Genomic DNA, 25173 nt, shown 5'->3' on the forward strand with positions numbered 1-25173 from the left:
TGCCTCTCCTTAAACGGCACCACCATCCCCAGTCGCTCAGACCAATAGCCTGAGTCATCCTCGATGCCGATTCCTGGCTTTCCCTCACCTCCCTCGTCCAATCCAGGAGCAGATGCAGGTGGCTTTGCCTCCCAAATGCCTCGCACACCCGTCCAGCCCTCCCCAGGCGGCATCCTCAGTCCCGGGCGCCGTTATATCCGCCTGGACCCCAGAAATGCCCTCCGCGCCGCTTTCCTTGCCTCCGTCGGGCGATTCTCCGTGCAACCACCAGGGGGCTCTTGTAAAAGCTTCATGAGCTCTTGTTTTTCCCCCGTTTAAGACTGTCGGGGGCGGCGGAGGGCGGTCTTCCAGTTAGCGGACTACAATCCCCACTCCTCTACGGGGACCACGGGCCCCGCGTGATCTGCCCCCGCCTCTCTCCATCTTCACCTCCCTCCACTGGCTCCATCACGGGTCCTCAAGCCCCGTGCTGTCTCCCTGTTCCTTAAGTGAGCCGAGTGTTCCCACCTCGGGGCCTTTGCTCTTGCGGTTCCTGCGCCTGGGACCCCCTCCCTCGAGCTCTCTGGACGCCGCCCCTTCCCCGCCGTTCACATCCACCCGGGTGGTGTTTTCTCCGGCGCCTCCTTCATCCGCCGGCCGCCGGAATCTGACCCCGGCCCTAGCCCTTCCCGAGCGTTGCTCTCATTTTACGTTCTTCACTGCAGTTATCCCAGGTTTTCACGATCTAACATTTTGCCGTTTAAAATTTTTGCCCGCGTCTGTATTTGCCCACCTGACAGCGTGTCTGATTCACCACGGGACTGGGCGTGGCCCGCGGCAGGTGCTCAGTAAATTCAACTACTGTCTATTGATGCTGCACCTGCCTCTCTGACCGCAAATACGAACGTGGCTCTGACGCTGTCCCTGACCGCTGGTGAGGGAGACGGGCAGGTAAAGACATATGCTTTGATTGAAAACAGAGTGCTTGGAGGCTGATATGCCAAAGCCTCACTTCCGAGGCACTGAAGCCCTGGCGCGGCGTGGCGGCCCCATCGGGGCTTGGAGGGGAGGGGCCCGGGCTCCAGCCCCTGCCCTGGAGGGCCTCGCAGCTGCCGCGGGGGCTTCGATCAGTGAGTTATCCCTTTCTCAGCGCCCCCTGCCTACTGGCCACCTGCCTGGGGGGCAGGGCGTGCCAGGTGCGTGGTACCCAGGAAGCGCTCCGTAAACGCCGGCTGTTTGGTCCCGGGCCCTGGGGATACCGCACGGACCTGCAGAGATGCCGGGAGACCCAGGACTCTCCCCCTGGCTCTTTCACTCCCATTTCTACTCCTGGTCCCTAAACCTTTCCTCCATCTCAGCCCCTCCTTTTCTCTCTTGTTGACATTTTCATCAAATAGAAAGTCCTAAAGAAAGAGAAAGAGAGCAGGGCAGTAGAGGGCAGTGTGGCCAGGATCTCAGGCAGCGCGTTTCATGGACTGAGCCTGTGGCCTCCTGTGGGTGGTTGTGATTTGACAAGTGTGGACAGAGGCCTTCGCCACCAGAGGGCTTTCCCAGGCATTATAGCTCCCCCTGGTGCGCACTGATTTGTTACAGGATCAAGGCCATCAAAAAAAAAAACACCGAAAAAACTTCACAAAGACATTCATAATCTTTAACCCCACGTAACTCTACTCCTAGAAATTTGTCCTAATGAACAAAGCAAAACAGTATATGAGTGACACAAACCAAATGTCCGACAATAAGGGCATATAAATTACGGTGCATCCACATGAAAGTATAAGGTAGCCATAAAATATTAAGTAGGAAGACATGAAAAATTCCTAACAGAATATTAAGAAGTCATACCATTGCAACAGCTCTGAAGGGACTACACAAATGGAAAATTTCATTTTCTTTGTGTAGTGAGTTATGGGTAATTTTTAAATTACATTTTTTTCCTTGAAAGTTATTTTGTCCTTTCAATTACTCCCTGTCTCTCAAAGAAACAACTTAATCTTTTATCTACTGTGGGATCTCCTGTCAATATGTAACGATACTGACTGTATTATTGTACTAGGGCTACCGTACAAAGTACCGCAGGCTGGGGGACTTAAACAACAGAAATTAATTTTCTCATAGTCCTGGAGGCTGGAAATTGAGATCAAGATGCCAGCAGGGTTAGTTTCTTCTGAGGCTTCTCCTCTTGGCTTATAGATGGCTACCTTGCCTTCCCTCTACAGGTGTCTGTGTCCTGTCGACTCCAGTCATATTGGATTAGGGCTGACCCTAGTGATCTCAGTTTAACTTAATTACCTCTGTAAAACTCCTGTCTCCAAACATGGTCACATTCCGAGGTACTGGGGGTTAGGACTTCAACATATAAATTCTGGGGGCACACAATTGAGCCCATAACAGTGACTGTTGTAATAGTACTACGTATTTATATACAGTATCATTTCTTCATATTTAGATGGTTTATCTTATGATTGTTATAGCTAAAGCACTTCTTGTGACATAAAGGCAGTATAATATCATTCCTTATGCTTTATCATGAGTTAGAGCCAGATACTTTTCTTCAGTTTAAGTCTAATGCTGTAATTACTGATCTTTGCTACCTCTTTGGTAAACCAATAACAAGTTGTAATTATTCAAGGGACATTTGGGGCAATTGTTTAAAGAAAATTGACCTCACTCACTGGGTTTTTTTCCCTCTCATTTGACTTATGAACTGTGGTATATATGTATATACTGTATACACACACACACTCTATATATTGATGCATACATACATATATATGTCCAATTATTTAAAACTGTACAACAGACTCTAATAATCTCATTTTTGCTTTTCAAACTCATGCTTATGAATTAGAAATGTTATAATACTCTTGGCCTGGCATAATCCTGTTCTTTTAGAAATTATTTTCTCAGCTTCTTAGGTTCTAGGGATTTATTATTGTGGTGTTTGCCTCTCACACTATAAAGTACCAAATGTTTTCTCATGAATAGAAATAATGAAAGCAAGACTCCAGATGTTACCCATTAAATTAGCCTACGTTAATCTCTATCTGCAAAAATCCCCAATAGATACATTTTTGAAGATTTACCAGAGGCAAGAGGATGTTTATTTCTTTAGGGACTCTTGTTATTGGAGCTCTTTCCCTGGTGCCTCAGCTGCGCTTCTTATCCAATATCTTCTGCAGGCCTGGGGCTTATGACATGGGGTCATTTCAAGAATAGAAGTATCACCTCTCGTATATAATAGCGATTGGGAATTTGGGGATTGGTGCTATATGTGGGAAAGTGATTACTTTGCCACTTCATAGACAGCAAAACTGAGGCCTACAAAGCTCATGATTTATTTAAGGCAACAGTAGAGTTCAGGGACGGCTCTAGGATGAAAATCAATCATTTCTGACCCCTCAAAAGAGTGCCAGGCCCGTGAATCATCCTGCCACGAACATAAATAAAATCGCAAGTTAGATGGAAAAGTCCTGTCCTTTCTGACCACAGGCTACATAACCTTTTAAAACCTGGTCTTCTCCTTAGTCATGGTAGTAATTTTTAAAAATGTTTTAACTCATAAAACATGAAAACACAGAATAGGATTTTCTTAAATACACACTGTTGCAGGTGTTTGTTGGGCAGCGAGCCCTGTAACTTAAACGCACAACCACTGAGGGAGGAGGGAAAGATGGAGGGTCAGAAATACAGATGCATTTCCATTCCAAGTAGAAGTACGCTGTCGTACTCTTTCTGCATCTTGCCTTTTTTGTTTAACGGTGTATTACAGATCATTCCACGATAACATGAAAAGATTCACCTTATTTTTTTTACTGGTTACCCGTATCCCATTGCACGTAGGATTTGTCCTATGTGAATAATGGATTTATCATCATTTATTTAACTAGCCCCCCCACTATTTCCTGAAGGCAAATCGTGCTGTAGTAGTCATCCTTGATCAGATTTTTTGTGCCCTTGTGAAATTGTTAGGTTAAAAGATGCGTGTCATTTAATTTTTCCTCCAGTGTAACCGATTTGTTATTATTCATTTCTTTACCTTTTTGTCTGTTTTATTCCATCTATGCAATCTATATAGTCAACTTACTGTTCTGATTTCCTAAAGATACTGATATTAGTATATGACAAATACATTTTTCCCATACAAAATAGTACTTGTTAAAGAAAAATACATGATGAGCATTTTTTATTATCTTCATTTGAGTCTTATGTGCTGTTTCTAGTTAAGAAACAGTAAGAGTGGTTCTCAGGTTCCCTTAGGCTCCACAGATATCCGTGTGTGCGTGTGTGTGTGCATATAAAACAGTGTAGTGGTGGAGTTTTTATTTTGTCCGTGAATATCTTCATCATTGTTATACAGAATCTCAAAATCCAAACATGAACTTTTCCTCTACAAAAACATCTAAATTTATCCTCTGAGATATTTTTCCTGTCATGTTATTTTGCAGATTTTCTTTCCATATTTGGTAAAAACTTTATTGAGGTATAATTCACGTACCATAAAATTCACTCACTTAAAATGTGAATTGAAAATAATTCAGTGGTTTTTAGTATATTCACAGAGTTATGCAACTGTAACTATAACCTGTTTTAGAACATTTTCATCACCCCAAAAAGAAACCCTTTAGCTGTCACCTTTCTCAAGCTCCCATCCCTAGCTTTTAAATTTTGAAAGATACTTGTGCCCTCCAAAGCAGGTTCTCAGTTATAACCCACCATCGGTCCCTCGAAGGCCAGTTTCCTCAGACCCTCCCTGTGTTATCAAAATATTTCATTTTGATCAACCTCATAGGTGAAAAACATCTCCTGCTTCGATCTGCATGTACTGACTCATGAATGGTGCCGACTATCTGTTCTCATGTTTCTTGGCTGTTTATGCGTCATCTCTGCACTGCTTTGTGGACCTATTTTAAATACAAACAAACATGTTGTCACTGCTTCATTTTGATCCCATCCACCGGGGCAGGATGCATGGGACAAAGACTGCTAGGAGGTTTGTTCTGCGGAAGCAAGAGCACCCACCAAAGAGGCCCCCCATGCACCCAGAAACCCGCCCCGGGGCTCACTGCCCGGGACTTACCCGTCATTACCCTGTGCCCCGCCCCCCCCCCCGCCGCCATTCTTGTCTGTTGGATGACACTCCACCCTCCCACAATGTAGGTGAAATAATTGCTCCTTGGCGGGGTGGGGGAGGAATGGACTGGGAATTTGGGGTTAGTAGATGCAAACCATTACATATAGGATGGGCAAACCACAGGGTCCTCCTGTAGAGCACAGGGAACTATATCCAGTCTCCTGTGATAAACCATGATGGAAACGAATAGGAGAAAGAGTGTCTGTGTGTGTAAATAAGTGCTTCTCCATTGGCCTCAATCTGACTGTGTCTCAATCCATGAAACACTGTTTTTTAATGGACATTCCATGGTCTTTGTTCTGTTAAAGCCCAGTCACCCTAGGATAAACCTGTCTTTATATGCACACCTCTTGCCTAGTCTGTGGATCCTGATAGCTTTTTCACTAGCTAGGGTCCCTGGTGAAATTCTAACAACTTCCCCAAGTTGGAGGGTCTTTGGGGAAAGCTGGAGCTCTGTTTCAGCCGAGGCTCAGACTCCTGGGAACAGGTGATTCCTCACCACCGCCTCCAGGCCTGAGGCACTGTGGCCTTTAGCTCCTGGTAGGTTCTTTCTGTGGGGACTGTGGCCTCCCGTGACCTCACTACCAGGGACCAGAAAGCCTCAGCCCGAATCTGCTTTTCCTGCTGTATTTATTAGCGATCGAGCAAAACGCCCTTTCACTACTTGTGGTGGGAAGCCCGGTGCACGCCCAGCCATTCGTCCTGAGGTACATATACCTGACCGGAAAGATTTACTCACAGCAGGTGTGACAATAAGATATATGTTCAAGGGAATCCCTAGCATATTTAACACCCAGCATTTGTAACACTCCCTCCTCTATACCACAAAATCATTTTCAGGATAACGTTGTGATAATCAGTCATAAGCATAATTTTCCTGACTCACTATATAAACAATTAGAAAAAAGAAATTTCAATTTAAAGATGATTCAGATTGATTGATATTCAAATGAGAAGCACATAGTGCCAAGTCTGTGATACTCCTGCCAGACCTACCTGACCTGAATGTAATAATGAGGAAACCTCAGAGAGGCCGAATGGAATGACTGGCCTGTCACCTTCAGAAGTGTCCAGGTCCTGAACATCCAGGGAAGACTGAGGAAGCATCCCAGACAGAAGGAGACTCAGGACAGTTAAATGCAGCTCGTGATTCAGAACCAGATCCTTTTTCTGGGAAGAACATTATTAGGACAACTGGCGAAATTTTAATGGGTCTGAGCATTGGAGGGCACTGTTGAATCAGTGTTGATTCCTGATTTTGATGACTGCATTGTGGTTACGTAGGAGAACGTCCTTGTTTGTAGGGAATATGTACTAAGGAATTCGGGGTTGATGAGACAGCAGTCAGCCTCTGATTCTCAAATGGTTCAGGGGGAAAACATCATTTGGACGATAATGTCCTTGTACCGTACTTCCAGCTTTTCTCTGTTTGTGATTTTTTTTTAATACAAAAATTGTTTTTAAAAACCTCGACAGTAATTGTAGCAATTGCTTAGAATGTAGACCAACCAAAAACTTTTGAGGAGGAGTATTTTTTCACCAGCAGTCTTTAGAGTTGCTGGCACAGGTGACGGCAAAAAGCAGAGGGCCTTTCAAGTCAGTGTGGTTATGGCTTTCACATTCCCTACAGACAGTGCGTCCTCTTATGGGTCCACCCTGGACCATAAGAGGCACGGGGGTGCCCCCCACCCACCCTCAGTACACCCTGATTACACGGGCGGATCCTAACAACTCTTCACGATTGTGTGTCAGAATCCTCCCAAAAATGATGGGACACAGGACACAGGGCCACTTGAAGCCCCGGACCAAGAAGGCCTCTGGGGACAGTGTTAGGCTGCTGGGCTGGCCAGACTCTTACACGCTGGGCACACAGGGCAAGATCCAGCCCGTGCACCGCTCATTTCGCCAGGGAAAAAATGTTTTTAAACATCCCCTGTGCTAATGAACAAACTCTTTGAGGGCCGAGTGTGGCAAAGAACCCCTTGAACGAGCTGCGCCTTTAGGGTGGGACTTCTGATTAGGGTGTTTCAAATGCTCTCTGACTACCTTGGATGGATGGTCCTGATCATAGCAACCGCCCCTAGCGTGCAGATTATCCTGAACCGGTACAGATACTGCTCACTCAACTTCAGAGTAAACGACAAGCCCCCCCAGACTGCAGCACGGAGCAGGGAGCGTAGGGGCCCCAGTCTGTGTGGAGTGTAAGTGAGGTGTCCTCACTTACATTTGACGTCTGCGTGCGTGTGCATCGTCACCTCCACGTGACCTAAACAGAGTAGATTGTCAGGGAAGGTTTTCTCCTTCTTGGAAGCAGTTTGCAGTTGAGGAAGAGACTTTGAAATGAGAGCAGCCCGCTCTGGCCCAGGGGAGGCACGAACCCTAAGTGCTGTCGCAGCCCCTCCCCGCGAAACAAACCAGAACTGCGGCAGGGCGACCCACCCGTGCAAAGGGGCGTTGAGTGGTTACCCGTCCTTCCTCCAGTGGGGAGGGATGCTGCTGGTGAGGTCTCGGTCACCTGAAAGGACCCACACGCACACTCCTCTGCGATTGTCCCATTCGGCACGTCAGCCTGGAGAGAATCCCGCGCATCCCGTCTTGTCTCCAGCCTCCAGGCGTGCCCAGGTCTCAAGCCTTGACGGGTGTGAGAGTCACCGTGGCCCTTGTGAAGAGTTGACATGCTGGGCTCCTGTCCGGGGTTTCTGATCCACCAGGGCGCGCCTAGGAGCGTGCATTTGTAACAGGCACCCAGTATCTGTGAGGCCCACGGTCTGTGGACCCTCAGAGAACCCTGATCTAGCGGCAGAAACATGCGGCTTGTGGTCAGAAAGCCCAGATTTGCCTTCGCAGCTCGTGCTCCGCACACTGAGTGTGACCTTGGGCGGGTCACCGGAGCTCCCCAGGGCCCAGGTTCACCCCAGCATCCAGGGTCTGTGTTGCGGATCAGATGTCGCAGGGAGGAAAGCACTTGGCAAACGGTGAAGCTCTGCAGAAGGACGGGGACCTGGCCTTGGTCCTTAGGTCCACCTTGATGTGCTGCTCGTGGGGGCTGCGGACGCTCGGGCCCAGCGCTTCCCGTGCGTCCTGACCAGCTTTTTACGTGTCGCTCTCCCTGTCCCCAGCCTTCCATGCGGCGAAGTGTGAGAAGCTGCAGCGGGAGAAGGCGGAGCTGGAGCGGCGCCGTGAGGACGAGGTGCGCAGGCGGGGCCGGCAGCATCAGGCCGAGCTGCGCGACCTGGAACGGCGGCTGCAGCTGCAGTTCGAGACCGAGGCGGCCCAGCTCCAGGAGGAGCACCGCGCACAGCTGCTGCGGATCGGGTGTCAGCACCAGGAGCAGGTCAGTCTGCGCCCCGGCCCGGCCCTGCGCCTGCGCCTGCGCCTGCCGTCGTCGGGAGGGAGACGTGGGTGGGAGGTGGAGGGGAGCCGCGTCAGCCAGGAGTCCGTGCGGCAAGCAGGTGAGCTTCCGGTCAAGCCCGCTCTGCCACCTCGTTTCTCGCCTCTGTCCCCTCCCGTCGTCCCCGCAGCCACTCTGGTCTCCCTGCCTTGTGCTCCCAGGCACACTCCCACCTCCGGGCTTCTGCGCTCGCTGTGCCCTCTGCCTGGGATGCTCTCCCTCTAGAAAGCCCGTGGCTCCCTCTCTCCCTCCCTTGCAGACTTCCCTCAGTGAGGCCTTTCCTTATCCAGAATTACCGCTCCTTCCCCACCTTGTGCACACGCTTCCTGTTTAGTTTTTCCTCGGCACTTATTACTACCTAATGTATGATAACTTCCACTTTGTACCCTGTTGATCTTCTGCATATTCCATAAGGACAGTGGTGATGACAGGCACATGTGTATCTAGCACGTGCTGTGCACCAGGCCCTGCTCTTCCCTCTTTACATGTACTAACTCATTTAACCCCCACGATAACTCTTAAGAGGGAGTACCATTATTGCCCCCATTTTACAGGTGAGAAAACCGAGACCCGGAGGTTAAATAACTTGCCAGCATTCATGCTCATGGAAGAGCCAGGGTTGGACCCAGTCTGATCCCAGGGTCCGTGCTCTCGAGCACTGAACTAGAGTTTTCTGCCGGGTTTACTGCTAAATCTCTGGCCCGGGACTGCCTGCCTGCACAGAGCGAGCCTTCAGTGTGTATTTGCCGAATGAAAGAAGGACTCCGCTCATTAACCTTAGCCCAGCAGTCTTCCTAGAGAGGGTCATTCATCCTGGAATAGCTGGGGAAGAATTCCCAGGGAGCCTGTCAGCCTGGAAGCAGGTAGGAGCCCGGCGTGCCCATCCCCATGGCCAGCTGCCGTGTCCGTTACCGTGTTGGCGCCGGTGTGACAGGCAGGTTAAGACGAGACCACTCTGCTTCCAAGAGAGCTCATTTTGCTTCTCCCTCTTCTCGTCTTCCTAAGTCCCCAAGGCTCTTGCCGCCTTAATGCCCACCTTCTAATTGTGTATTGTTACCCCTAGTCTGCTCATGGTATCCCTAAGGTAAACTGGCATTTGTGAAGAGCTCACTTTACATCTCAGGCTGGTGCCGAGTGGCCCTTCACTATCATGAACGTTTGGGCTGCCTCCCCGGTAGATAATCTGGATGGCGATGGTCCCCAGAGGCGTGTGAATCATAGGGGGCACGGGAGAAATCTCGGAGTAATAATAAGTACTATTGTTGGAATAAACGATCTCCTATGTGACAGCACTTTCTTCTATTCAGCATCTCGGGTTAGTCATCCTCCTCTTTCTAGAGGCCTGCGGAAACCAGACACATCTGCCTGCTTGAGGTGGTACAGACTTAGAGGCTGGGAAACAGATAGGTGACAGCTAAGGTTACCTGTTGGGCTAAGATTAGCAGTGGAACCTTCAGCATCTTGGCTTCTCAGCTGGCTTTAAGTGGACATTGGCACGGCTGCCGTCTTTAGCCTTACCTGCTTCGTGGTCCCTTGATACAGCTCAGACCTGGTGCAGATATCGGCTTGTTCTGTGCCCTGTATCCTGGGGCTGTTCATTCCCAATTTTACACAAAGAATGTATTTATACTCATATTCACTGACTTTTGGTCCAAAGTTCTGGGTTGGTTGAGAAGATGTCAAGAGATGGAAGGAAGGGCAGGAGGTGGTCCCCAGGCAGAAGGATGAGCTTCTGAACAAACGCTCATGTTGGGGTGTCGTGTGTGGGAAACCAGGAAGCCAGGGCCACTGCCGAGCGGAGCCTGTCCACCAGTGGAGGGACCCGGGGCAGAACCTCGCTAAGTTTTGTCGGTGCCGGAGCACGTGCTGAGGATTGTGGCCTCATCTGCCTTTGAGCTGGGACAGCGGCCTTTTGAAGATTTCATACTGGGAGAGATTGGAGGCCCTGACTTTTCCACTTGAGAGTGAGTTACATGAACTACTTATGCATATTTTAAAAGTGCTCTGTCTTATGAGAGCTCTGAGTCCTGTTCTTCTTGATCCTTTATAACAGCTAAAGTGATTGATTTAGTTATTCATCCATCTAAGCAAAGAATAGTCAGTGAAGGCCCGCCGTACACAAGGCCTCATGATGGCATACTGCAAGAGATGCCAATATTTATAAAATGTGGACTTGCTTGTTCCATAGCCTCGGGTTATAGATCCAGGGAAGTTCTGAGGCAGTTTCTCCAGAAACTGTAATTCTGGGTGGGAAAGACAGGTTCTGTGTTTAGGAACTGAGAGTTTCCTTCCAGATGGGAGGATGAGGGAAAGCTTTATGGTGGAAAGAGCATCTGCACGCTTTACATTCGAGTAAATCTTTCCTATAGAAACCCATTGGTTTGGGGGCAGGGGGAGGGATGGATGGTTGAAATCTATGAATTATTCAGGCCCCTGATTCTGCTCTTGCTGCTGGATGTTGGCTGTTATCCTGACCTTCAGCTTCTCCAGCAGGGAGCGCGCAGGCAACGAGGAAGAAGGTGAAATGCACATCAAGCCATATTCTAATTTCCAGGTAGAGTAAATGCTCATGTACTTGGTCCAGGAGGAGGCTCGGTGCCTGACCGCAGGGGGGATCTGCAAGGTCTGTGGTTCCAGCGATCTGTGCCGACCCTCCACACTCAGGTCCTCTTTGTGGGGGACAGTCGCGTTCGGCAATGCTGACCTGTAGATCTTGCCATCTCTGTCCTTCTGGAGCCTTAAAACTCAAGTTCACCAATGGGGCCTCTCCTGGCGCCCCGGTGCCCCGGCCGGCAGCGGGGAGGCTGCTTCCGTCCTGACGTAGGATTTTCTGAGGCTTTCCTCCAATCAGGAACTCCCTCGAGAAGGCCGGCTGACCTCTGACTTTACCCCAGGATGCCCCTAGGAAGATCCAGCCGTCCACTCGCCTCAAGAGGCAAAGGCCGTCTCTCTCTCTCTGGCCTCACATGGGAGTCACTTGGGGAGCTTCTGGCAAAGCACTCCTCCTGTCTGCACCCCACGCTAATGGAATCAGAGTCACGGACTGGGGCTCCCCAGGGCCCAGAGCTGCAGGTGTCTGGTGTCGGGGGATGTACAGGGCCTCCTTCTTTAGCCCTGCAGACAAGATAGGGTATGAGCAGGGGTGTGGCTTGGCCTCCTGGCTTTCTTACGTGCCTTTAAAGATATGGTATGACTCTTATCTTAAAAGTCGGATTGTAAAGGTGTTTCATCAAATCAGTGCTCATTCTAGAGCTAGCCGCACATTAACAGAAGCCAGATTTCCCAAGCTTCCCTATCTCAGGGTACACGAAACAGATTTTTCAACATAAACACAAATGCTTTTCCTTTTCTGCTCCAAATGTACTCACCCACAGAGCCTGGTATTTAGTGATCAGACTTGTGACCTTTGACCCTCTCCCTCCAAGACCCTTTAGCAGTTTGTCTCTCTCCCTCACCCGGCCGGGAAGCGCCTCGTGCAGGGCCCCCTGGTTCCTAAAGGCATTCCGGATTCTGCATTTTGAGCGGAGACTCCTTTCCAGAGGAGCAGTAGTTGGAGTTTACGTTGGCTTTGTCTCATATCCGGGACACACTTTCTAACCTTTCCTAAAGAAATCATCCTTTTAGACTAACTGGGAGGCCCAACATGCCCACGCTTAATCAGAACGTGCAGAGGCCACTTTGGCCTCATCTTGCATTCTGTCTCTTATTCGTGCCGCACAGCAGGTGCACAGCTGCCATCAGCGAAACCACACTCTCTAATCGGATAGAATGAGGTCCCGAGGGCCCCTCTGTCTTCTGGCGCCAGAGCCCCGCCCATTGCAGCCCAGAGCCTCCGGACACTGGAAAGAGGCAGAGCAGGGCAGATAGAAGCCTCTGTGAACACCTGCCCACGCGGTGGGCAGCAAAGGGGCAAAGGCACAGCCCGGAGGGGGCTGAAGTCAGCCCAGGAGCTCTGGCAGGGCTGTCTGCCTGCTCCGAGTCGGTACCCAGGATGCTGTAGCAGGGATGCAAGGACAGAAGAGGGGGTGAGTCGTCTCGTTATCCGGAAGGAGAGTCGTTCAGGGAGCCCTGGGGAGCAAAGACAGGGCAGCTCCCTCTGCCTCATCAGATAGGAACACACGTCGTCGCAGATGGAGGCAAATGGGAGTTTAATCTGGTTTTCCTTAATGAGTAAAGCCGAGACAATGTGAAGCCCATGCTTCTTCATTCTAAATGGAAGTCTTCTCTAAGTGAATTGCCGAAGGCTCCCATAATTGCATTTTCCAAATGGCTGAATGAAGTAAGCCTACAGCTCTATTCTTACCCATCGGAGAGGGTGGCTTCCCAGCCCTTTGCTTTGCTGGAACTCAGCTAAACAGCAAACAGCTGCAGGAACAGAGCCTGGTGCAGGGACCAGCTGCTGCTCTGTACCCCTGGGACTGCTTGACGGGCACATGGACGGAGCTCCGCAGCCAGCTCAGAACTTTGTCCTCCTGGAAGAGGGAGGAGGCTGGCCCAGCAGAGATTTTGGGGGGACGGGGGCACCCAGGGTTCTAAAAGGAAGAAAATGAAGCTTCACCCAGCGTAAGTTTGCTGTGGCCGGATAATGGTTTAGCGCCTCTGTCTCTTTTTTGGTGATCTACAACACAAAACATATCTTGTGTGTCCCTTGGGTCAACTTGTCTGAATCCCCTCAAATGCCTGCCGACCTGGAGGTCTTCTCAGGCTGAGAGCTCAGACGGGCTGCTGCTCCGTGCTCTGGAAAGAAGCCTAGAGCCACAGAGGAGAAGCCATGGGGATTGAAACTGGGATAAGAAAGGGGACGGCCAACAGTGCACAGCCCCTTCCTCGTAGAGGGAACAGTCTTTAAAAACCATACGCATGTCTAGAAACCTAAATCACTCGAGAGTAAGGACCATGATGGCCAAATTTTGGCTCACTGGCTCTCACTGGTTTCCTTCAAAACATCCTGGGCTTTCCTCTCATTGCATATGGAGGAAATAGGGGATCAGTATTTCATCCCCAAAAGCCCCTCTGAGAGGCTGTAACAGATAGATCACACCCTTACATCATCCTTGATATATTGGGTGTGGTATTCCATCACCACTAAATCAAAGGCCTGACTCCACCAAGCCGGGAGGGCGTGCGATGAAGCACCACCCTTGCTGATCAGGGCAGATCCACCGCCAGGACGAAAGGGCCTCTTCTGGAACTTAGTCCTTGCATCCATCTCTCTTCTCTGAAACCACCCGTGGCAATTTGTGTAAGAACCCAATAAATTAGAATCATACTAAGGACTGATGAAAGAGTTTTCTTTATCCTGAACTGGGTAACATACCTCCAAACAATGTGTGGGTACTTGTTTCTAACGGAAGTCACCAATGGAGCATAAGGAAAACTAGTTCCATTTTTTTTAAACCAGTGATTTGTTTTTCCAAGAGACTGAAAGTCTTTGGACAAAGATTCCATAAAAAACCTTCATATAAACAGGATTTGGACAATTAAAAACTGCAGTAGTCGGCCTTTCTGCTGAGAGGATTCATAGCTCTGAGCCTCAAGCGAAATATTGTTTAATCAAGAATGGCCAGTAGATAAAAGTGAATCATCGCATACCATGTCCGTTTTCATGTCGTAATGCAGCTTTCCGAACACTGTCAAGTTCATTGTTGGTTTTGCCAGTGACATTTCTGTTTTAGTGGATGACGGTTCCTTTTACCGTAGGAGAGAGAAGTCGGGCAGACTTTCCCAAGCAGTGATGGTATCCAGAATGGGAATCTGTCCCATTGTAAAATACAGACACTCCCGTGCCTCCCCTTCACGGGCGGGCTTCCTTTCTTGTGCAGGGTTCTTCCTCCTTACAGATCAAAGATCAGCCTGTGAATTATCCCCAGAGAACTGAGACCCGCTGAGAGGTGGCCGGACAGTATTCTGAACCGGCCCGCCGCAGAGCTTCAGGGCATGGGCAGGTGCGCTGGTTCAGTGTTGTTCAAATGCTAGGTTTTGACACCTTAGTACGTCGTGAGATGAATTTAGTGGTCTGTAACTGCATTTTGAAAAACAACAAAGGAACACGGAATAAAAATTTAAAAACGAGATTATTGCAGGTAAGAAGGGAAAGTGTCATTTTGTGACACTTTGGTTTCACACACACGCCCCGCGTGTGCGTGTGTGCGCGTGTGTGTGAGTAACAATGTACAATGGTGTTTTTACAGTGGGTCACCGACAGGATTTGGAAAAACATTGTTCTGGTTTGCTATCACAGGGAGAGGTCGTCTTATGCAATGACTCCTGTAAGTCATACATTTGAAGTTAAAATAACAGCTGCAACAACAAAAATAACAAAAGCGGTAAAGATGGAAGGTGTGTGGTGGGGGTGGAGATCAGGAAGGGGAAAGATAAAAAATCCTGGGCTGGCATAGCACAGGGAGATCAGATCGGTGCTTTGTGACCACCTAGAGGGGTGGAATAGGGAGGGTGGGAGGGAGGGAGATGCAAGAGGGAAGAGATATGGGGACATATGTATATGTATAACTGATTCACTTTGTCATAAAGCAGAAACTAACACACCGTTGTAAAGCAATTATACTCCAATAAAGATGTTTTAAAAAAAATGAAAAACCAAAGTCAAAAGAAAAAAAAAAAATCCTGGGCTGGCTGCACTACCTGTGATTAAACTCCTGGAAATGGACCATCAGCCAGAGAACAGCAGCTTCTTAGGAGCAGGTCCCACAGCCTGGGCAGGGGAAGGTCTGCACCGTGATCCGGGGGGCAGGTTCACGGCTGGGAACAGGGGTGGCGAGCACACACACACACCTGCCCACTTGCCTTCGGGCTGGTGAGGGGGTCCTTGGGCACTGGTTGCTGGTCTTGCGGGGGGAGGCAAGGGCAGTGCGTTTGAGAGCTTCGCCCGTGGATGTCAGACAGCCCTGGGCTGACTGCTGGCTCTGCCATTTACTAGCCTTTGGGCAAAACACTTCAGACCTCTCTGAGCCTCAGTTTCCTCGTCTGGGAAATGAACATGAAAACATTTGCTTTATCATATTGCTGGGAGGCTTGAGTGGAGAAGCCGAGAGTGGGTAGCTTAATAAATGTTAGTTCCCTCCAGATACCTCGCGTGCTGTAGCTCCCACCTGCTGCCAGGAAGCAGAACGGACCATCTGGTAGGGGAGGACCCTCTTCTGTCCCTTATTACCTCATGGAGTGCTTGGTGGAAGGGGAAGGAACGGGGTGGAAGGAAATGGTCCAGAGGGGGCCCAGGGCAGTAAAGAGGTGGCTTCGGCAGCTACCCACCCCACCCCGGGAGCTGCTTCCCGTTGCATGAGCAGCAGGGCTGTGGCAGTGACTTCCCTGTGACATCCCCTGCCCTGCCGCCCCTGACTCCGGGACTCCTGCGTCACCACCAGATCCTGGCTCTCCTGCCTCAGCACAAGGCTGAGGGTGGCTGTCATCTCAGCAGAGTGTCCTGCCCTTGACGTTTGGGCCGCTGACATTTCCCCTCGTTGCAGTCCGCCTCGGTCCTCCAAGCGGCGAGGCCATTGGAGCCCCCGGTCCCCGGCTCTCTGTGTAACCAGAGCTGTGATCTCCTGCAGGTGGAAGACATCACCGCCAGCCATGAGGCTGCTCTCCTAGAGATGGAAAACAGCCACACGGTTGCCGTCTCGCTTCTGCAGGATGACCACGACCACAGGGTGCAAGGTAGCTACGAGCCTTGGTGTGCGCGGCTGGCGGGGTGGGCTGTGCGCACTGACCCTCTCCGGCTGCAGGCACGAGGGGCCCTCCCTTTCCCTCTTGCTCCCCTTTCCCTTCTTCCTTCCTTTCCTTCCTGGTGTGTCCTTTGTGTTGCTTCTTGGGCTAAGAAAAGACAGAAATCCAGGACCCGGTAACTACAGTAAGTCCCCTACATATGAATGAGTTCCGTTCTGAGAGCGCGTTTGTAAGTCCAACAAAGTTAGCCTAGGTACCCAACTAACACAATCGGCTATATAGTACTGTCCTGTAATAGGTTCATAATACTTTTCACACAAATAATACATAAAAAAACAAACAAACACAAAAGTAAAGAAAACATTTTTAATCTTACAGTACAGTACCTTGAAAAGTACAGTAGTACAGTACAACAGCTGGCATCCAGGGGCTGGCATTGCCCGAACAGGCAAGAAGAGTTACTGACTGGAGGAGGGAGAGGAGGTGGGAGATGGTAGAGCTGAAGGATCGTCAGCAACAGGAGACGGAGGGCGAGCTGCAGTTTCACTCACGTTGATGGAATGCACATTCACATCTTTGAAAGTTTGCAGCTTGAAGGTTCTTTTGTAGGGGACTTACTGTACTTTCCTCTGAAGCCGATCCTCTCAACCCTGCCTGAATATTGGAATCCCTGGGAGCCTTGGTCCCAGCCCAGGGTTTGGTAGCTGGTCTGGGTTACAGCCTGGGCTTGTTAAAGCTCATAGGTGAGTGTAACAGGTAGCCAAGCTTGAGACCCACCGTTCTACAGTAAGTGTAGACATCCTGGGCTTTGTCTTGTTTTGTGGCTTTATAGCCGTCCCACAGGTGTGGTGTTGTCAGGGCCACACCAGCATCTGATTGGGCCTGGCTCTCCACACCTTGCACTCAGACCACATTCACCATGGATGTAAGTGGACTCTCAGGATCTTTCTTTTTACATTTTTCACATTTTTTATAACTTTGAATTATCTTTGGATACATAGGATTTTATGTGGGTTGTAACAATGGCGACAACATTTAACTAAGTACTACTAAGATTTTGACTCTGTGAAAGAAGCTTTTTACACATTAACGTGCATTTACGTTATATAGAGAATTTGTTTTTCAATTTCCCCTTTCCTCATTTTTTCCTCCCCAGTCAGCTGATTGTTAAAGTATATGAAAAACAATTAATTTAACAATAGATTAATAAATTCTAAAAATTTGAGAATATCAGAGTTTTAAAATTATTTTTAAATGTTCTTTGTAAACAGCAAGGCCCACTGTGCAATAATCAATACTCATGTGATTGCCCCCTCGAGCACCAACCCCACTGCCTCTGGAAACTACCCATACGTGGGAAAGTCCAAGCTGGACGCAAGAGAGAGAATTTCCTGAGAACTAGTTAAATGTATTCCCTGTTCCTGAGAGCGTGTCTCATGTTTAGAGTACCAGTTCCCACCCTTGGATGCACATTGGAACCACCTGGAGAGTTTTTTAAAAAATACTGATGTGTAGCTCCCACTACAGAGGTTCCGATTTAATTGCTCTGGGGTGCAGCCCAGGCATCAGGATTTTTTAAAACTCCCCAGGTGATTCTAATATGTAGCAAAATTGGAGAAGCACTCTCTTAGAGCACAGTCTTAAGCATGGGACAGAGTGTCAGGACCTTAAAATAATGAAATACATTATGAGTACATAGATAGTCGCCATGGTTTATGCCACCTAATAGATACTGACTTTTCTTTGCTTGTGAGGTATAGGGTATCTGAAAATGCCCTAAAGCCCATCACTGCACTGCAGGAAAATGGTCTCAGGAAAGGGAACAGGAACGGAAATGTTACAATGAGTGTTGCCTTTTGTTTCCGGATTTTCGTATAAATAGACTTGGTAGATTTTTCTGACTAATGAAGTCTCGCTTAGACGCCACATCCACATCCAGGGCCTTTGAATTACATATAATGTGAAGACAATGTAGGCGTATGTAATGGTAGCTAAAAACTTCATTATTATGGATGATGCTCTCAATGACTATTAAAAATAATCATTTAGACAAAGGCAGGTAGACCAGAAACCCACATGGTTTTGTGTCAATAAAATAAGCACAAACTTTTTTTTTTTTCCAAATGTAAATTTCAGCTATAACAGGTGAATTTCTAAGAGACCTTAACCATCATTAGTTAAAAGATTTGAGTCAATGGAAACCACAAAGTTTTTCTTAATTGCAGCTTATGCCAGCCGGAATGATAATTATTGGTCTCCAGTACTCTCCTGTGCTATAAGCATGTGATCCAGGTTGATTAATGAGACCTTTCCTCTCTCCAGTTATAACATGAAAACAAATTGCTTGTGTAGCTAGAATGAGATGGGCTTCACCCAGCTAATAAGACTATTCCCATCTGGAGGAAAATAGAATCCATTTGCTTAATAACTCTTACATGACATCTCTTTCTGCCTGTCTTGCAAATTATCACTGGAATGACACTTTTCACGGAATAGAATTGCTCCAAACTCCCCAAGAGGAACCCGTCCAATGAGTCCTTCCTTCCGTCTGAGTGGCTTAACATCGACTCTTTGCTCAAGCAAATCCTAGCATCTGTGGTTTCCAGAGTGTGGCCCAGAGGCCACCAAGGTGACTTTGCAGGCACAGCACTGGTCCCGTTCACCTGTCCATTCTCCAGCAAGCCCATGCTCCGCTCTCCTTGGAAAGGTCCCTGCTTCAGCCGAGATTGCAGCTTCGTGGTAGAAAAGAAGAGTGATCCTGGGAGGGGAGAAAAGGGAGATTTAACATTAACTACCTAGTGGTTTTACCATTAGGAAAAGTTGGAGAATCAATGAGTGCTGTGAATGGAGAATCTGACTTGGCCAGGGTGTTGGTAGAGCTGGATATAAAAGTGAGTGTGTGTGTGTGTGTGTGTGTGTGTGCTTGTGCTCTGTTTGCTTCCCTCCCTCCTTTCTTCCCTCTTATCCTCGCCCTTTCTCTTATTTCCTTCCTCATCCTTTCTCCCTCTCTCCTAAACAACATTGCATACAATTTCAAACTAATGGAGAGGTCTCTTTAGGCTTAAGTCCTCTATATACTGGTGTCCCTTCTCACCTACGTCACTAGTCTTAGCCTGGCAAAAGAATCTTGTTTGATCCCTTTTCAAAAGAAAGATCAACTTAACAATTTGATGTCTTCTCTCCAGAACTGATATCTACCCACGAGCTTGAAAAGAAAGAATTGGAAGAAAATTTTGAAAAGCTGCGGCTGTCATTACAGGTTAGTGTTTCCTTAACTCCAACATCAAGATAATGGCAGCATTGTAATTCCTGTCCACAGACATTTATCCAGCACCTACCGTGTACTGGATCCTGTACTAAGCATTGGAATATGGGGGTAAATAAGACCTACTCCCTGCCCTTAAGGAGTTTACTGTCTACTCTAGCTAGCTGTGATACAAATAGTGACAGACCAGCACGGAAGGTAACACATACTTGCACGGAATGAATAATACCGTTAGCGCCACAGGGGTTCCGAGAGACGGCTCCCCAAGTGCTTGCGGTCAGAGCCATGTTTGGGGAAAGGGGAGGATTAGGGAGCAGAGCATTCTAGGCTGGGGTAACGGGGTAAGGAGACTCATGTAGGGCAGAAATCGCAGGACATGTTCTGGGAATTGCAAAAGCAACTTCAATCCCCTGGAGATGTAACGAAGCTTCTTGGCGTCCCGCTTGAAACCTACACAGAGTGTGGGTCTCAGATGCCAGGGGCGCTCCCTGGCTTCCTTCTGATCTCGAAGGGGAGAATGGAGGTCTCTGCCACCTAGAGACCCCAACCAGCTGCTTCTGTGAAAAGATGTTGACCGCCCCCAGCCCTAGAGAGGGGCTGCCTGGGAAGCCAGGGGGAGGTTGGTGGCCCTGCTTCCATTGCCAGCTGTGGACGTCCCAGTCATAGAAAGATTACCTTTTAAATATTAGGGACACTCACATCTGGAAATTTGGGAGGTGATTACCATAATTCTAATACAAAGGCAGGGATTTTGTTTCTTTAATGGCTCACTTTCCCCAGGCAGTGTTTCTTGCACAGAGCCTGCCCTGCTGGGAAAAGAATCTAGGATTATGGAATGTCACACTATTGAGTGTACTATTCAAAAATTTTTAAATGGGAAACCACCTGCTGCAAACCCAGCCCCGCTCCGTCGATCCATGGATCCATTGGTGGGGCTGCACATGCCCACGTGCTCCTCGTGTGGCTTATCCTTGGCAAATTGACCCCAAACTTCTTTGTGTACCCCACATCCCACACCATCCAGATATATTACCCTTAAGGAACACAAACCAGGAAAGTAATAGCCATACTGTGATGTATCAGAAAACCCCAAACGGTCCAAAACCAAAAGAAGGGAGAGTTCTGTTTCATCCATGAGTCTTCACTTTGCCACTAACATCACACAGTCATGAATTGTGCACATTTTAGTGGTAACTCATGGGCAGAATCCATTTGAGCTGGAGATTTTCTGGTGTGAGGTGGGTACAGTTGCTTAGGCCAGTCTCCTTGGGCTACTGGCAGCAGAGAAACAGGTTTGGGGTAAAAGATTGGAGTTTGAGGTTTAAACCCCCACTGTACCTTCTCTTAATAGCTTTGAAATCTTGGACAGCTACATAAGCTGTAAACCTTAGTTTACCCATCTGTAAAATGGGGATAATACCAATTCCTTCCTCAAAGTGTGAGCAGCTTAAGGGAAATAATCTGTGTGTCAGTGAAAAAATTAATCAATAGTCAATCCAAGAAAGAAATGGAGAATTTTATTTGAGCCATCCTGAGGATTAGAACCCAGGAGACAGTCTTTATGTGGTATACAATGGAATACTACTCAGCCATAGAAAAGAACGAAATTTTGCCATTTGTAGCAACATGAATAGACTTGGAGGGCATTCTGCTAAGTGAAATACGTCAGACAGAGAAAGACAAATACTGTATGATATCACTTATATGTGGAATATAAAAAACACAACAAACTAGTGAATGTAACATAAAAGAAGCAGACTCACAGATACAGAGAACAAACTAGTGGTTACCAGTGGCTGGGAGGGCACGTAGGGATGGGGTAGGGGAGGTACAAATTGCTGGGTGTAAGTAGGCTCAAGGATGTGTTGTACAACATGGGGAATATTTTGTAATTGCAATATTTTGTAATAACTGTGAATAGAAGGTAACCTTTAAAAATTGTATTAAATTTTTTTTAAAGATTAAAAGACAAAGCACTAAGGACTGTCCCTTAGAGGTCAATGCACAGTTATATAAATTTTTGAGACAAAAGGGTCTTACATCAAACTAACATATTGACAGTATACATAGTCCAACAGGGCAAGTAGTGGGTCATCGTGACCCCTTACAGGATTGAGAAAGGAATGTTATCTCCTAAGGAGTTACCTTGCTGGCGCCAGGAGAAAATAGCTTTTTTTTTTTTTTTTTTTTCCCGGTGAGCAGGCATTCCTGTGTCTTCTAAGGGGATCTAGTTAATGTATAATGCAGATGCACAGTGCACACTAAAGAGGGGTAGTGGCCCAGATGGGCAGAGAGAGAATTTTATGTTTAAAAATTTTCTGGTCCTGCCTTAAAAATAAATTGATTTCATCATGTGTAAAGGGTATAGAGCACTAGGTAGCAGCCAGTGCTATTATAATAGTTTCAGGCGTTGTTACATTTGCCATCATCATCATTATTATGGGGCCGTTGGTTAACTCCAAGTGGTCCATGCCGGGCCAGGTCACCAGCTGGGTCTTGGTGCTCTTACCTTGGCATAAAGTAGCGAATCCAAGTTGAAGAACAGCACGTCCTGTCTGATTGCTGGGGCACCATTGTGTGCCTGAGGATCTGTTTTGAATAATGGTGAAGAAAGCAGAAAAACCACAGTGTGATAGTTTAGATGCCACCTAGATGGTACTTGCCTGAGTTTTTCACTGTTTCACTTTTTAATGGAGGACAAGAGGCTCGAGAGGAATGCTTGCTCTGACGAGGCTTGTATAGGAGGTGGGTAGCACTCCAGTCATTTTATTTTATTTTTGCAATAAAATAATAGCTAATGTTTATTGAGCACTTACTGTATGCCAGGTACTGTTCTAAATATTGACTCCCCACCATCCTCTGGGTTAGGTACTATTATTATCATACCCATTTTACAGATGGGGAAACCTGGACACAGAGTGGTTAAACTGCGTAGCGCTCCAGTCATTTTATAGTCACGTTCTGCGCATGCGTGCTGGGGCCCAGCCGGCTGCCCTGAGCCCTGATTTACACTTGCTGGCTCATGTGCCTTCCGGCTCCCACTGACACTGTCTTGCCCTCATGCACCAGCGTGTGCATTTAATGGCAGTGTGGGGGGCTTTTATTTCTTAAAAATGAAATGGAAGTAACTGGAAACAAAAAAAGGAGAGAAGGAAAAGGGACCCGCCACGGATGGTTTGCAAAACTGGGTTCTCTGTGGTGAGAAGAAAGCGGTCGAGCCAGCACGTGCTATGTGGCAGTGCTCTCATGTGCAGTTCCATCGTTGACTGCACCCAGCTGCTCACGTGGTGAGCGGGGCCATCTCTCTTGCCGGAAGTGTTCACGGGAAGACCTCAGTCCCTGGGTTTTAATGTTACAGAAATGGTGATGGGGGTGGAGAACTTTGGAACACGTGGCACCAGCAAGGCACCGTCTCTTCCCTCTGCGTGGGCGTCAAGGCTCTGCCCGGCTCCCTCTGCTGCCCGCCGCCATCGGTCAGCGCCGGGGCTGCGGGGAGAGGGCTCAGCGTGGTGGCACCTGCGCTGGCAGCAGGGGTGGGGCCCCGGGCCTCCCCACACACGCCTCCATTCTCTCCACCTTCACACACAGAGCGGCCCCGTGGCGGGCACGTGCTGGGGTGAGGGTCAGGAGGGTCCTCCGAGTCGGGGGGAGCGTCTGAACGGGACACACTTCACTCACGTGGCAGCTCAGGCCAGGGGCCTGCCACCCAGGGGCGCCGAGGGGAGGGCAGAAGAGAGCCGGGGTGAGTGGGAGCTGGCTGTGGAGGAAGAGCGGATGTAAGGCGGGCTGGGGGCAGCGAGACGAGAAAGGCGGATGCGGAGGATGGGACGCTGCGTCAGCGTCACTTGGTCCCGAGGGCGCGGGGTTTTGCGTTGCGGGGTGAGGGGCTCAGGCTTGTGCTTTAGAAAGCTCCCCACCCCCGCGCCCTGACCCTGACTCCCCCTTGAGGGCAAACGAGTTGCTGGGTCCGGGACAAAGTCAGCGAGTGGCTCCACCCCAGGTGGAGCGAGTGGGGTCAGGAGTGTTTGTGGATCCGGGGACGTGACATAGGAGGCAGAATCCTCCGGAACCTACCATCGCTGTGTTTAGTGTGGGGGGAGGGGCTCGGGCAGAGCCAGAAGTCAAGGGTGGTTCGACAGCTTCTGGCTTGAAGTTAACAAATGAGAACAGTTCTTCTTTGAGATAAATTAATCATCTTTCCTGAAGCCGGGGGCTAGAGGTTCCCTGGACTAAGATGGCTCTCTGCTGATGGGCTGCTTTTGTGAAGTCAGATATTAAATTATTAAACGCCTCTGCTCCGCAGGCTTCTTGCTTTCCTGGGGATGGGGGGCGAGGACAGCTCTCTGATCTCAGGAAGTGCTGTGTGGGGCCACCTGCTTCGAGTGCCCCGCCAGCGTGCGTGCACTTTCCGTGAGACGGAAACATGCATCCATCAGTGTTCTGTGGTCCATTCTGGACAAAGCACGGAGGCAGGGAGACCGGGGGCCTCTTCCTCGTGCATGCGAAGGCCTTTTGGTGGAGCCCGGTGGGGGGCGCCTCTGATCTCGACGCCCTGGGAAGAGCCCCCAGGGAAGGGTGGTGGCCATCGTCACCGCCTCCCAGGTGCCGCGTCTGCAGGGGACCGGGCTGGACGTCTCGTGCATTACCTGCAGGACCAGGTGGACACGCTGACCTTCCAGAGCCAGTCTCTGCGGGACCGAGCCAGACGCTTCGAGGAAGCTTTGAGGAAAAACACTGAGGAGCAGCTGGAGGTATCATGCGCTCCTGGTCTCCCAGCACCGCAGGGCCCTTGCAAGGCAGTTCTGTTGGACCCCAGGAAGCCCGGGGCTCCCCCAGCAGTCACCCCAAAGGCAGGGCCCCTGTGCTGATCTGACGCCAGAGCGACAGCGGTCAGGGCCTCCCGGGATTTTAAGCATGTGCCTGTCAGCACCTGTGCTGAGTCGGGACGGCCCTGGGTCCTCCATCTAAGTGTTATTCTTGCCTCATTGCATACGGCTCCCCAGCCCCTGTCCCTGGGCTTCTGTGACAAGCTGGGCCTGGGAACACCCCACCCTGGCCAGGGCCCATCCCAGCCCCACGTCCCGTTCCCTCCCAGTGCCGCCTGCAAGGGAGGCACCCCTGAAGCCCCAGTTGGTAGGGTGAGGGGTTTTTCCCCAGAAAGGCTGGCACAATTCCTTCCCTCTGATGTAAGGTTGCCAGATAAAATACACGCCACAAAATACACAATACCCAGTTACATCTGAATTACAGATAAATGAGTTTCTTAGTAACAAGTATGTCTCATGCAACACTTATGTGAAATTCAAATGTAATTGAACATCCTGTCTTTATTTGTTACATCTGGCAACCTTATTCGCACATTTCCTTTTCTACAAGGCCTTTTCTGCTTTTTAAACCACTTTGCTCATTTCCTATGCATGGCAGGGGGCGGGGCCCTCCATGGGCACAGATGGGACCTTTCAATCCCCACCTGTCTGTTGAATCAAGTAGTCTGCGTGAATGTTAAAAGCCAATGTTGAACGTACTGTTTTTACCCGCGAAGCTCCCTTGGGGCAATAGGCTGGTAGTGTCCGGCCGCCCCAGGATCCGACGTTTCAGGGAATGACGGCTTCACCTCTCCTGCTCCCCAAGGAGCTGGATTTTTAGTAGCTCTCCCAGTGGAAACTCGTGGGCATCGTTATCAGGGGAGGCTGTGAGCATTGTCTCCCTCTGGCCCTCTCG

General features: G+C 49.1%; 1 protein-coding gene across 11 annotated transcripts in view; it reads left to right on the forward strand.

Annotated features, from left to right (window-relative positions):
• Window positions 1-25173, forward strand: part of MTUS2 (microtubule associated scaffold protein 2) — a 531311-nt gene that overhangs the window by 481294 nt on the left and 24844 nt on the right. For 10 of the 11 annotated variants that reach the window (XR_009498826.1, XR_009498824.1, XR_009498825.1 and 7 more), the window contains 4 exons: window positions 8233-8447; window positions 16073-16178; window positions 19373-19446; window positions 24105-24203. Coding sequence is in view for 8 of the 11 variants with exons in the window: in XM_059903311.1 (XP_059759294.1) it covers window positions 8233-8447; window positions 16073-16178; window positions 19373-19446; window positions 24105-24203 (494 nt within the window). In the remaining 3 variants the exon portion in view is untranslated. The remainder of the gene's footprint in view (window positions 1-8232; window positions 8448-16072; window positions 16179-19372; window positions 19447-24104; window positions 24204-25173) is intronic. The other variant, XM_059903317.1, reaches the window with a different exon arrangement.

The sequence above is a fragment of the Balaenoptera ricei genome, chromosome 18 (genome assembly GCF_028023285.1).
Source record: "Balaenoptera ricei isolate mBalRic1 chromosome 18, mBalRic1.hap2, whole genome shotgun sequence".
Lineage (NCBI taxonomy): Eukaryota > Metazoa > Chordata > Mammalia > Artiodactyla > Balaenopteridae > Balaenoptera > Balaenoptera ricei.